At 48.3% G+C, this 12,993-nt stretch overlaps 6 protein-coding genes across 6 annotated transcripts; 3 read left to right on the top strand and 3 right to left on the bottom strand.

Annotated features, from left to right (window-relative positions):
- Positions 1-460: 460 nt before the first annotated feature.
- On the top strand, positions 461-1,666 carry V8C40DRAFT_234162 (RmlC-like cupin domain-containing protein). Its single transcript, XM_083213542.1, has one exon. It carries the CDS (start codon positions 607-609, stop codon positions 1,600-1,602), a length of 996 nt encoding a protein of 331 aa, XP_083078347.1. The 5' UTR covers positions 461-606; the 3' UTR covers positions 1,603-1,666.
- Positions 1,616-3,675, bottom strand: V8C40DRAFT_234158 (uncharacterized protein). Its single transcript, XM_083213541.1, has 8 exons — positions 3,189-3,675; positions 3,110-3,137; positions 2,868-3,039; positions 2,669-2,805; positions 2,561-2,615; positions 2,436-2,501; positions 2,255-2,384; positions 1,616-2,182 (listed from the first exon to the last, which is right to left on the bottom strand). Exons 1-8 carry the CDS (start codon positions 3,339-3,341, stop codon positions 1,883-1,885), a joined length of 1,041 nt encoding a protein of 346 aa, XP_083078346.1. The 5' UTR covers positions 3,342-3,675; the 3' UTR covers positions 1,616-1,882.
- Positions 3,676-4,054: 379 nt separating this feature from the next.
- On the top strand, positions 4,055-5,684 carry V8C40DRAFT_234155 (phenylacetaldoxime dehydratase family protein). Its single transcript, XM_083213540.1, has one exon. It carries the CDS (start codon positions 4,234-4,236, stop codon positions 5,311-5,313), a length of 1,080 nt encoding a protein of 359 aa, XP_083078345.1. The 5' UTR covers positions 4,055-4,233; the 3' UTR covers positions 5,314-5,684.
- Positions 5,685-6,441: 757 nt separating this feature from the next.
- On the bottom strand, positions 6,442-8,059 carry V8C40DRAFT_234153 (phosphoenolpyruvate phosphomutase-domain-containing protein). The gene has a single exon (XM_083213539.1). It carries the CDS (start codon positions 7,402-7,404, stop codon positions 6,568-6,570), a length of 837 nt encoding a protein of 278 aa, XP_083078344.1. The 5' UTR covers positions 7,405-8,059; the 3' UTR covers positions 6,442-6,567.
- A 1,408-nt stretch (positions 8,060-9,467) lies between these two features.
- Positions 9,468-10,392, bottom strand: V8C40DRAFT_272645 (SDR family NAD(P)-dependent oxidoreductase; the record flags this gene model as incomplete). The annotated part of the gene is made up of 2 exons (XM_083220380.1): positions 9,468-9,634; positions 9,696-10,392. The coding sequence occupies 2 exons, from the start codon at positions 10,390-10,392 to the stop codon at positions 9,468-9,470; spliced, it is 864 nt and encodes a 287-aa protein (XP_083078343.1).
- Positions 10,393-10,757: 365 nt separating this feature from the next.
- Positions 10,758-12,842, top strand: V8C40DRAFT_234146 (transcription factor domain-containing protein). The gene is made up of 5 exons (XM_083213538.1): positions 10,758-10,800; positions 10,910-11,003; positions 11,059-11,268; positions 11,324-12,477; positions 12,528-12,842. Exons 2-5 carry the CDS (start codon positions 10,950-10,952, stop codon positions 12,778-12,780), a joined length of 1,671 nt encoding a protein of 556 aa, XP_083078342.1. The 5' UTR covers positions 10,758-10,800; positions 10,910-10,949; the 3' UTR covers positions 12,781-12,842.
- Positions 12,843-12,993: the final 151 nt, after the last annotated feature.

The raw sequence follows: 12,993 nt of genomic DNA, 5'->3' as shown, positions 1-12,993 counted from the left end.
AATCGCATGAGCTGAGAAAACTTCTGTCTTTAGACCTCCAATCATGCTTCACAACGTCTAATAATTTGTGACTTTGTTTTTCTTTTCCCTTTCTAGCGATGAACGGCGGCTAAAAGGCGTAATTCTGTGGAGATGGTGTGGTGATATTAACCATAAATTCGCTGCACTCTTCCGGATATCGGGCCTGAGACGGACCTCAAGAAATTGAGTCCCTCAATCACTTACTCACGATCCAAGTTCCTGGAGTGACAGTTGACATTAAGTTGAGCGTTAAATAGATCATCGTTGTTAATAATGACTGAATAATAGAGATAGTAAATGATCAACAATTGTGTCACAATGCCCTGTGCAGGCCAAGTATAGATCAGCAGCCTCAAAAAACACTAAGACAAGCTCCGGTCTTCGTCATCCCCGCACGAAGAGCGTAGCTCCAGTTCACAGCCATTGTAGTTTGCCTCCAAGACAAAATAATTCGAGCTCAGCTGAGAATAAAACCATATCCCCTCAATCTCAGCTCACTAACTGTAAACATAAAACTTTCACTGCTGAAATACTGTAAAAATCTCACTATCAAACCACTTTTGCATTCGTTAGACATATTATACCATGGCGCCTATTCTCCTCCCTCCAAACCACCCCCCTCGCCGCTTCTACGCCGGTGGAGCACAAATATCGGCCTTCCGTCAACTTCAAAGCCCCATCGGCTCTCATGAGCCCGAAGACTGGGTCGCTTCCACAACATGCTGTCGCGGCCAGGGAAATGTCGGCATGACCCGCTTGCCTGATGGAACAATGCTTGCTGATGCCGTTGCCTCCGAGCCCGAGAAATGGCTAGGAGCCGATCATGTAGCCAAGTATGGACCGGACACAAAACTCCTTGTAAAGCTGCTCGATGCTGGCCAACGTCTCCCTGTTCATGCACACCCTCACGTTGACTGGGCGTCGAAGCATCTCCAGAGAAAGCATGGAAAGGCTGAAGCTTGGTATATCCTCATGCCGGGATCAGTCTGGCTCGGCTTGATTGAAGATGTCGACCCCAAGGAACTGCTGCAAATCGTCCAGGAGGAGAGAGGCACTGAGTTGCTGGATCGAATGCATAAAATTGACGTTGAACCTCACCAGACTGTCTATGTGCCGCCTGGAGTCCTTCACGCAATCGGCCCAAGTGTTTTGATGGTCGAGGTTCAGGAGCCAGAGGACTTGTCTGTCCTGTGCGAATGGAGTGGGTTCAAAATCGATGGCAAAGCAGAAGGCCATCTTGGTCTTGGTTTCGAGACGGCGCTCACAGCTGTTGAGACCAGAGGGCGGACAAGAGAAGAAGCCATGGCATTGGTAACTGAAGCGAAAGTTGCTGAGAGTGTTTTCGTCGAGGAGTCGCACAGTTACTTCCAGTTGGAGAGAGTCATCGTCAATGGGCAGAGTGGATGCCGGCGCGGCTTTGCTATTCTGGTCGTTCTTCAAGGCAATGTGACGTTAAAGACGGAGTATTCTGAGCTGTCGATTCTGAAGAGAGGATCAACGGTGGTTATTCCACATGAGGATGGGGAGTTTACTCTGGAAAGTGAGGATGCGGATGTTGCTATTGCTCGACCGCCTCAGTAGAAATATTTTCTATGTCATATTAGAGGTGGTGGTTGTAGGTCCATAAAATAGATGCTTATGCGAGTCTTAAGAGAGTCAGCTCCTAAACTATATATGGTAATGATAAATTTCCAATCCATGTATCCTTTACTTCGGTCGTCTCGAACGTGACCATAATTGTGGCGGCTTTAGACCGTCTTCCAGCACCATATATACAAATCATTTTCTCACATCTGAGTGATATGGTTGGTTTTCTCCAAGATTCAGTCGGATATTGTTAGAGTCGAACTCTCATTCCAGACTATCGAGACTCGATACCTCGGCTCTCCGTATCCCGACTCGCCGCGTCCGCATCTTGGCCAACAATGTGCTCTTCACTGCCGTCATCAATTGTCGTCCAGCCAGTCTTGTGCGACCGTCCATCTTTCCCAAGTCTCTCTAGCCGATTACTCTGCTGTCCAATCGTGACAAGTCCGGGCCCTGAGCCTGTTTCACCGGACTGGTTACTCTTACTCTTTGAGCCACGAGATGAAATCACGGAAGCCTTCTTTGTCATCCAGGGGCCGAGGATCGGTGCGTTTACGGCGATAATGGCGACGAACTGACAAGATTTCTCTAATTAGCGACCTGAAAAATATGTTGTCCGAATAGTCAGAAAAGGAATTGGACTAACTGTCTCTCGGATAGACCAGATGGTTCCGAGGTTGATGGACGACACATCTTTTAAGCAGAGAATGCATCGCAAGAGTGTCGCAATGATGATAAAAATGCCCATGCATAACCAAAGCGCACAAAGGATTTTCCTGCAACAAGATTAGATATGTCTAGAGGCTGGTTCGTATCGACGAGCATACCGCATGAGGGGCATTTGCACTCTCCAGAGCAGTGGGAGTGGGATGGTCAATATCATCAGATCGGTCCTGAATTGTCACGATACCGGTCAGTTGCTGATTGTGTAATTTTAGAAGGTGAAGCGTACGTAACGTTGGTAACGACCAGTGCCAGATAGTTTGGAATGTTCAAGGCGCAAGCATCTATCTGCAGTTAGGCGATGTTGATCTCAATGGATGACGATCTAGCAACATACCTCCTGGATAAGGATATACTTGCCAATTCTTGTGGATAGGCAAGCACTTTGTTAACATTACGATGACCGTTGAGACATAGCCCGCAACACAAAGTCCCGAAGTAATGTTGACAAGTTGCATTTGTCGTAGATCAAGCCTTTCAGCACCCCATTAGTTGTCTCTCCGCAGCGACACTGTCAGGGGCTATTGACAACTCACGTCAATCTCCGAAAGAGGAAGAGCATGCATGACTTTAAGCACCAAATCATCGTTACATATAGAATCCATCCGGCGAATAGGCATTTGCTGCCTATGACGATTCGTCTCGTTTCTTCTGGCGTCAAGCTGAGGGCTATCTCGTCGTTGATACCTGTAATCGAACCATATTGACCTAGAGAAAAATCGGGACTCGTTAACACCATTACACCGTTAGACGATGGGTAGCATTGGGATGGCAATACCTATAAGCTCAAGCATACATAACTCTCCCTATCGTCGTGTTAGTCGGTTACAAGTAAGAGTAGGTGAAGATAAACATGCTGTCCAGAAGAAAATGGCAATCACGGCAAAGTAATCGTCCCCTTCCCAGTCCCAGCCGACTATCGAACATCTAACGGCAATGCGCGCGAGAATAATCAGAGTTCCAATGGCATACTCTGTCCACGCCTCAACCTGGAATGGTGTTGCTGGCATGATGTCGTCCAAAACCACCCGGAAGCCTTCTCATCATATTACGAAACATTCAGTACCATCGTTGAGTTCCGAATATTTCCTCCCATTCTTGGGGCCCAAGATTCTCAAATACTCGAAATGCACAGGCCAATTATCCCCTGAAAGATTTGTGGTTAGATTCAACGACTAGGCAAGGGGACCAAGCTATGGTGACAGCGAAGCGACGAGCCATACCCTCACGGGTTTAATACTAAATGGCCGGGAGACGAACTACCATTTTGCCAAATGCGGAGTATGTAATAGACCTATTACCTGGCAGCGATTAAATGGCTCAATGCTGAGAGGGAAAAATAGTCCTCCCTGGAAACTCCATTGCCGATGGCACGCTGCTGCAGGGATGGGTGCCAACAGCAAGGGCCTCAGCTTGCCACGACCGACGTCCTCAAAGCTAGAGATGCTTGATGCTCGACGCCCCGTATGCCTGAATGAGATAAAGATAGCCAAAGAGGCTAAGTGTTGGAGGTTCAGCCCCAGACCAAAGTTGGAGAGGCCTGCATTGAAACCCCAAGACCCATAATCTGCTGCACCTAATGATGCATAGCAAGATGGGCAACTATTTGCCATGGTCTGGACAACTCCTTTTTTGCTGGCCTATCCAATTGAAGGAATTTGTAGGGCATGTTCATCTTCACCATGATCATGGGATGCGTCCAGTCTGGGGTAGTACATTTGTTACACAATGATCCAATGTAGTATCCGGTTCATAAAACCCCCGAATGCACCCTTTCTTCTTCACTTCTTCGCCCTGCTCTGCAATCTACCCCTTGCTATTACTATTCCTGAACTAAATTCCGATTCGCAAACAGCTGACACTGCCGAGTCACCGCTGCCACCAACTGAGTGAAGATCAAAAATGACCCTCGTTACGGCAATCCCGGAGCATTTGCAGGTTGAACGAACCATTCCAGCTTCTACGCCAGCCAACTATGAGCCTCCTTTCCCTGCATACAGCGCCCAGTTCGCCAAGGATGTCTCAAGTTTGGTAATGGCCATCATTGGTGCCCAGTTCCCTAGCAAGACAGGGCAGGAAGAGGCTGCCATCTCCAAAGTGAACTCGTTTTTGACATTTTCTGGTGAAGATGGAGAAAATCCGGCGTTTTCAGAATGGGCGGCTGTAACTGACCACAAGGGCTATTACAATATCACAGCTCTTGCTTATTGGAAAAGCGAGGAGGCGTATCAGAAATGGATAACGAAATCTGGCTTCAGCTCCTGGTGGGAAAGCCTTGATACACAGGAACAAGAGAACGGCTGGTTCCTCGAAGTCTTCTTTCCAACTATGGACAGGTTCGAGACGGTGTTTTCCAGCGGTGAGATTCCCGAGGGAGCAGCTGAAATGCGATATGGAGTCGTCGGACCCATCAAAGAGCACGTCTACTGGGGAAGCATGCGAGATCGCCTAGCAGCTGCGCAGACAGACACCCTCAAAGGCGAAGAGTTCCTCAAGGCCCCTGTAGAACAGGCACCAAACGAACATCTGTCTCGGAGGATCCGAGTCCCCGGCAAGCAGAACCTGGCTATTATTCGTTCAGGCCAAGATTGGGCCGACACGGCACCTGAAGAGCGGAAGCTGTACGTCAAGACGATGCATCCTGTGCTTGAGGCAGGGATGAACTTTCTCCGCGATCATGGAGACGAGGTTGGCTGTTATAGCTGCCGCTTCATGGACATTGTCGACCCCATAACGAGAAATGCGGACAAAGACCGCACTTTTGGGCTGGCGTACTTTGACGAGCTTGCCTCTCTTGAGAAATGGAGTAGGGAGCATCCCACACACCTGGCCATCTTTGGTGGGTTCCTCAAGTACGCGGCCCAGCTGAACAATGTCATTACGCTCCGCCTATTTCACGAAGTGCTAGTGGTCAAGCCAGAGCAGCAGCTGTTTGAGTACGTCGGATGTCATCCGGAGACGGGGATGTTGGTTGCGAAATGATACTATTCGCACACGAGACGGCTTGCTCCGCAGACTAGGAAACCGGCATTTGGTCCGCGGCCTTGGTAGTGCGTTGTAACGTCAGCGGCAACGTTTTCATATCTACACGTTGCAATTTCAATCTCGAGGGAGGTTTTTGCGAAACACTGTCCTGAACCAGCAGTAAACTATTTCTTAAAGTGATAGAAAGTGACATGTCAGCTCGATCACCGCGTAGATACTACCGGTATAAGCAGGACGGTAAAAGTGCTAGGTTCGCCTAGCTCTAGGAATAGGTAGATCGACCGCTACCTTTAACCCTGGTGCTGACCTATTATCGAACAAGCATGAAAATAGCCCCGGCAAGGGCCGCTGGGAACGAGCAAAAGCGCTGCGTATACGCGATACCGCCAAAATGTGGGCATGTCTGTACGTTTCTTTGACGCGAAATGAATACGAAGGCAGATCCACTGGCTTTGGTAAGGGTTTTGGACATGCCTACTTGACATTTTTGCTTCTCAGTGGATGATCGAGGATTACGTGTATATGCGCAAAATAGGATCAATGCCATCTGCCGTAGATGATGTGTCAGATTCACGGTTTGGCTGTTGGTCGTCCCTTGCTCGTATACGGAAATAAGGACCATGGGCACGGCGATAACGATTGAATCCTACATCATCAGCCAGAGATCCAACTTTGGTCTACAGCTGTGAAGAGGAGTGTCAAGTCTTTTATCTCCTCATTGCAAAGATGGTCGCTACGCGGAACTTTCTGTTAGATCATCAGGAACCCTTTGACAGCGCAGTTGAATCACGAACTTGCAGCGCGGGATCTGGCCTTGAGTCAGGCACTGGGTCTTATTCTAGTCCACTACGGGTAGATCTCAACGGCTACAGCCGTCCGGGATTAGCCTGTGATGGAGACTTGAGTTTGCTACGATCAAGTCCCCCTTATGATTCACGCATGCAGAAAGTGACGGGTTCTTCGTTGGCTTAATCACAATTGCCGTATAGTAACAGGCCGTGTGCAAAGTAATAACCAAATCAGACAATATGGTCCCCAGGATTTCTCTCTACCTACATCTACTGGCGTACCTGCATCTATCGCATTTGAGTTGCTGTGAGAAGAGAAGAAGTACACGAAGGTTAGTTGAGTTTTTACAGTATGTATTTTTGTTTCTGTTATAGTGCTATCAATCTGGTGAAACACAATTGATCCATCCAATGTCTAAATTACTAATCCGAGCTCATCCATGTTATATGTACAATATACGATTTATGCCAATCCGCCGCCAGAAAACATCTCGAGCGCCTTTGCCTTGGCCGCGTTCATCGCAGCAATATATAGGCTAGGTCCAACGCTGATTCTCGAAACACCAATGCTGGCAAGATCAGTTGTGGTGAGAGAGCCAGGTTGTCCAGACAACATAACGGCGACCTTTCCATCCAACTCCTTGACAAGAGTCTTGATGGTCTCTTTAGACAAGCCATTGGGGCCACCGAAGAAGAAAACTGACGTGGCACCAGCTGCAAGATATGCCTTGCCACGCTTGATAGCCTCAGCTACCCGAGCTTCGAGGCTCAGATCGGGAGATTCGAGGCGGAAGATGTCAGATCGAGCGTTGATGACAAAATCGGGGGCACCGGCGTCTTTGGCGGCATCGAAAGCACGCTTGAGCCGGGCAACTTGATCCTCAAGCTTGTAGAGGGAGCCAGAGATGCCCTTACCGAAACCAGCGGAAGGAATGCTATCCTCGAGGTTGGCTCCAGCAGCGCCGTATTCTACAGCGGCGGTGACGACAGCTGTGATGAGATCTCCGTAACCGTCCTGGAGATCGACGGAAAGAGGAAGGCCTGCCTGTTCCGCAAGGGGTGCAATTCGAGAGATGGCTTCGAGGTTTTGCACCATGGTGAGTTCTTCATCTTGAATGCCAAGGCTAGCAGCGATGGCCCATGATGCTGTTGCCAATGCCTTGACGGGCTTAGAGCCTTCTGAGTTTAGAGAGACGATGGCATTGAGAGATGAAAGGTCCCAGATGTTGGAGAGCACGAGAGGCGAGCCAGGCTTGTGAAGAGCCTTGAGGGTCTGAGCTGATTGGTTGACGGAAGCCATTATTGTTGTTTGTGTGTTGTAGATAGGATGGGATGGGATGACTTGACTTGTTATGAATGAGATTGAAATGTCAGACGAGGAGAACGAGGAGCAAAAGGGCACCCTATATATTCTCGAGCGTGAATTTGAGGCATCAACGGAGAGCACAGGAACCGGGTCATCAATGCCAAACTAACGCGCAAAGTTACCCAACTTCTGGAGCAATGGGCAATAACCATACCGCGCTACACCATACAATACCAATAGCAACACTAGGCGGTTGTCACTTGAAGGGCGGAGTTAGCGGATTCGGGCACAAAGAAACGATCCGGCGCCAGCCGCAAGGCCGAACCCAAGCATGCACTCAATGCAAGGCGCCCCATAGATTCACGGCTGGCAATGCGCTTCGATTCGTTGCGAGTCCTCCGTGGCGTTTCTTCAACAGCGCACTTTGGTACGTGGAACGCAAATCGCTCGTACACGTATGGTTTGGGGAGCAGCCCTGAAGCAAGGTACCAACCACTGGATGGAGGCAACACACATGTCCGCTGCCGTAGCCTGATGATTTGGCCATCGTTTTTAAGGCGGTTCTCCGGGATGGAGTCCGGGTGGTTCGGCTGTTGATGGCGTTTACGGAGCAACAGCCAATGGAGGAGTGGTGTAGTTTAGGAGCAACGTGATTGGAAATTTGGAGTGGATGCCGGTTGAGTTTGAGCTGGCAGAGAGAGGTAATCGCCAAATGACTAATGTGGCGCCGCGGGCGGACGATGAGCAAAGAGGTTCCATTAGGGAGAAAAGAAATGTGTTATACCTGCTTTAGTCCAAGTATTACCTCTCGTATAGGAGGACTGCTTCTCTCATTTTAGAGAGGTGTAGCTGATGTGTCGATGCGCTTATACAGCTGGTGTAAGGCCTTGGGCGGAGTCAAAATTGCTGAGAGGTTTCCAGATCGGGTATTCTTGCCTTTTTCGGCCCAAGGGCCTGGCGGGCGATGGAGCAGAGTCTCTCTTACACGGGCTGGTGGTTGAATACTGTAGCTGGAGAGAAGAAGTACTGGGCCATAACATTGTAAATCTCACGGACAACGGGCGCAGAGGCATTTGAAGCGTGCCTGGATTACTGAACCTTCGGGTTTTAGTGTAAGGGCAAGATGGGGACTTTTTGCTCGTATAAGTCCCAAGGTTCTTGGAGCGCAGCTGATGACTAAATGCACAGAGCGAAAGGCATTGAGGGGGGCTACAATTGCTGTGAAACCAATTTGAGCCTTCGGTGAATGTACCTCGAACCTGTTGATGTAATGGTGGATATCTATGCTCACCTACATAAATCCAGACATCTCAAGGCTTTTGGTGGTCCTTAGATTGCTGTGAAGAGCTTCCATTGGAAACACTTTACTTAACAGCTTAACGGCCTGGTATGTGATTGGTAGAGGTTCTTGTACAGGCTCAAGTGGTAGAATCGCTGAAGAAAAGAACATTGAAGTACGTACATCGTAGCTGCGTCACAACATTGCTTGCGAATGTTCCGGTGAACGGGCGCCTGATTAATGAACATTACTCAGATCAGTTTTTAGTGTAAGGACGAGGCGGTTCTTTTTTGTTGCATGTTTCCACAGGCTGTTGGAGTGTAGATGACGGGTAGATGCGCTTACGCAGACAGCTCAAGGCCATGGGAAGGATTAAAATTGCTGTGAAGCTGCAGGTAATGTCACGCGTCTGAGAACAAGGCCTTGGGGAAGGTTAAAATTGCTTTGAAGCCATAGTCCCTGAGGTTCTGACATCTCAGTGCCGCTTATACATCGGGTGTAAGTCTCTGGGAGGGGTCAAGATTATTTTGAAGCTTTTAAATCGTAATATCGCGGGTCTTTAACGAGCCATTACAAACTTGGATATCCTCGCCATCAAGGGGCCAACGAGCTCGAACATCCATTTCATCAATCTCAAATTTTGACAGTCAACTTTATGTGTCATATTGCGATTTATATTATCCTTAAAAAAAAGAAGCCCTGCCTCTCCTCAGCCAAGATATTCTAGACCATCTTTGCCCAATATAGCTTGCAGCTACTACTTGTCACAGACATGTTGTCACATCTCCACTCCATTGAGCAGAATTCTGAAGAGCCAAGAGTTTTTGATCTCATCAGCGCGAGCTTTAAGTTCATCGACATCCCAATTGACCCAGATAAACTTGCTCTTAAGGAACTTAGCCTCTGGCGACGCAAGCCACACCGTGAATTGACCAGCAAGTTCAGCTACAGTGTATCATCTTCGTCAGTGTTTTGGAAGACCAGTTTACCATTTGGATGCACTTACGCTCATCCTCCGAAACCACGCCGAGATGGGAGTTGAAACCCGTTGAAATGACTCCAGGCTGGATCTGAACAATATGCCATTCAGGGTGCTCTTCCTGCAAATAATCGAACATCTTGGTAGTGGCAGCCTTAAGAGCAGAATACACCCAAATACCCGGCACAGGCTTGATGTGGGCTAATCCCGAAGAGACGTTATACACATGCGCGTCAGCTGCAAGTAAGGGTGCAAAAGACTGGATCGCGTTGAAAGGGGCGATGACGCCGAGCTCGAATCCTTGACGCAGTGCCGCTTCATCATATCCCTCTACAGACCCAACTTCGGGCATGACCCCTGCACAATTGATGAAGATGTTGATCTTGGCACCGCTGGCCTTTTTCACCAAAGCTGTGGCTGCGGCATCAACGTCGGCACGCTTGCTCAAGTCGGCTCTTTCGAACAAGACCTGGATATCAGCATTTTTGGCCTTGCTGGTAATCTCAGTGGCCGTTTCTTCCAGCTTCTCGAGGCGTCTGCCGAGGATAGCGACAGTTTTGGCACCGGCTTGTGCGAAAGCTATAGCGATAGCTTTTCCAATGCCTGTGCCTCCGCCTGTGACTACAACAAAAGCACCTGCAACGCTGAGTTCAGGGCGAGCTGGGTCGATGGCCGCGTAGGGTTTATTGTGCCATGTCTTGGTGAAGGAGACGTAATCAGGCATTTTGATTTGAGTTGGTCTTTAATAAGGTCGTGGTTATGAAGATGAGTCTCCTGCTTGATGCATATAGAAATAGGAGTGTCTCTTACTCGACAGCTTGAATGATTGTGGAAATCTTATACCAGGCTTTTATTGCCAAGTTTCTAACTCCAAAGCAAAGCTCGGAACGTATTCCAAACCTCTTCTGGCGCATTTGAAATAGAATAGCCATGGAACAGAACATAGTCAATCAGATATTTCCAATCTCACCATTTTTCACCTCCGACGTAGCAGGTCCGCGGAAGACGTGGCCATATAGGCCACATCCAGATCATCACGTACATGTATACTCAAGTATGTACTCTAACTAATACCGAATATTCCCATATTTCACCCATCACAGGACCACTTTTTAAGCATCTCAAGATTGGTGTGAGTCCACATAACTTTAAAGTTGGCTGATAAATTCGGGCGGATTCCGCTTTGTCAGCTAGCTTCCGCGGAAGCATCTTGGTCATAATACTGACATATTAGGCTCCAGGAATCAAACACTCGATTCAATGTTGACATTAACTTGACTTATGAGCTCCATGGATGCCAAAACTTCAATGGAAATTGATCATCGCCCCAGAAAGGTCATACTCTATCCAGCCTTTGAAGAACGCAACCACTGATCTTAGCGGCGGACAGGCCTGCGATTTATGCTACACTCGCAAACTCAAATGCAATGGACAGCAGCCTCGCTGTTCTAACTGTATAATTTATGCAAGAGAATGCACCCATACAGCCCAAAGCCGCAGGTCAAGACCCAAGACTCGGCATAATGGTGGCAATGACACAACGAGGGCAGATGAAGTCCAGAGCCTACGAGCGCGGGTACGGGAATTAGAAACTCAATTGGTGTGTCTCCTCCTCCTGTTCGGCATTTCAACATTGCTAACGACATGAAATCTAGACCCAAAATCCTATAAAAGACAATAATCATCAACCTGCAGGAAGCCATAACAATGCAAACAGCTCCATGATCCTCCCTCCCCTCCAACAAGCTTTGCCCATGATCGAAACGTTTCTCAACAAACTAAACTCGGTACTTCCATTATTTCACGCCGGTACTTTTTTGCGTCTAGTCGGCGAATGCTATTCTCGCACACCTCGACAACGGGATCCAGTAGCGTGGGCTGCTATCAATGTAGTTCTGGCCTTGACTTGTCAACAAATCTCGCCACCAGATGGTACTGATGATGCAGGAGCTCGGGCGGCCCACACCACCGAATATCTGAACAGAGCACAATCAGTCATCTCAAATGTAATGCTGAGCGAAACTCGACTCTTAAACATACAGACGCTAGTGGGCATGGTGATGGTCCTCCAGAGCGCCCACGATCCAACTCAGGCTTTGATCTTGATAGCAGCGACAATCCGCCTAGCACACAAAATGGGTCTTCAAAATCGGATCACATCAGCACACCTAGACCCTGAAGAAAGGAGGCAACATACTCACGTCTTCTGGCTGGTGTATATTTTGGACAAGGATCTAAGTCTGCGCGCACAACAACCATTTATTCAGCTTGACGATGACATTGATCTAGACTTGCCACATTCCCTACCTGCGGATGATGATGGCGACAGTGACACTCCTGGAGTAATAGCTACTGCCGATAGAAATGCTAGAATGAACTACTTCCTAGCACGTGTGCAACTAGCTAATATCGAGGGTGGTGTATATGACTGTATCTTCTCGACGAGGGCCGCGAAACGCAGTCCAGAAGAGCGACTCGCTGCAGCCAATAGCGTACTCGAAGCCCTCGAGAAATGGCAAACCGAGATACCATCTGAGTTTGGCGGCGCCGCCGTCATCACTTCGATAGCAAACGACTCAACGAGTCTTGGCTTATTTTGTGTTCTGCATTCTATCAGCCTTCGTTGTATGACTCTTATTAATAGAGCTCATGCCTGGAACGATGAGTGGGTGAGGGGTGTGCACGACATCGTGAGAGGAGGTATGGGAAAACTGCAGCTTCCCATTGGATGGGCAACACTGGTACACCAAGCGCGAGACTTTATGATTTTGTTTGAACGGGCATGGTCAGCGGAGGTCTGGCTTCGCTGGTAAGTGGATTCCCCAAAATATCGAACATCTTATTGATGGTGGCTGTCAGGATCGTCTCTTGTCCTTACGTATCATCCATGATGGTTTTAGTAACCAACAATCTGCGCAATCTCCTTCATCATCGGATACAGCTAGATAGCCAACTTGTTGATAAGGCCTTGCAGTGGCTGAAAGCTGGTGCGGAGGAAACGCAAAGAGAAGATGTCCGCATACTTCGGGATATTTGTGTAGATATTGTTCAAAGGGTTGAGCGTAAGCGTGCTGCACCTATCTTGGGGGTCTGTCCCCGTATCCTTCTTTAGTATTGTGTATGAGTTAGTATCTTTAGTTGAACATACCAACGCTGTTGTGGCGTTACATCAGGTCATGAATGGATATCATATGCCATTGAACTGTTCGAAACATCATTGAGTGACAATCCAACACGCAACCTACTTAGGAACTACGGAACTTGTTAATGTTATATCAAAGACTACTATCTTTTTCGTCACACAATTCGGCCCTGTCGTAATTGC

Source organism: Trichoderma camerunense, assembly GCF_050948025.1.
Source record: "Trichoderma camerunense strain CBS 138272 chromosome Unknown V8C40scaffold_2, whole genome shotgun sequence".
In the NCBI taxonomy this organism is placed as follows: Eukaryota; Fungi; Ascomycota; class Sordariomycetes; order Hypocreales; family Hypocreaceae; genus Trichoderma; species Trichoderma camerunense.
Note: the sequence above shows the minus strand (reverse complement) of the source record. Positions and strands in the feature narration are given on the sequence as shown.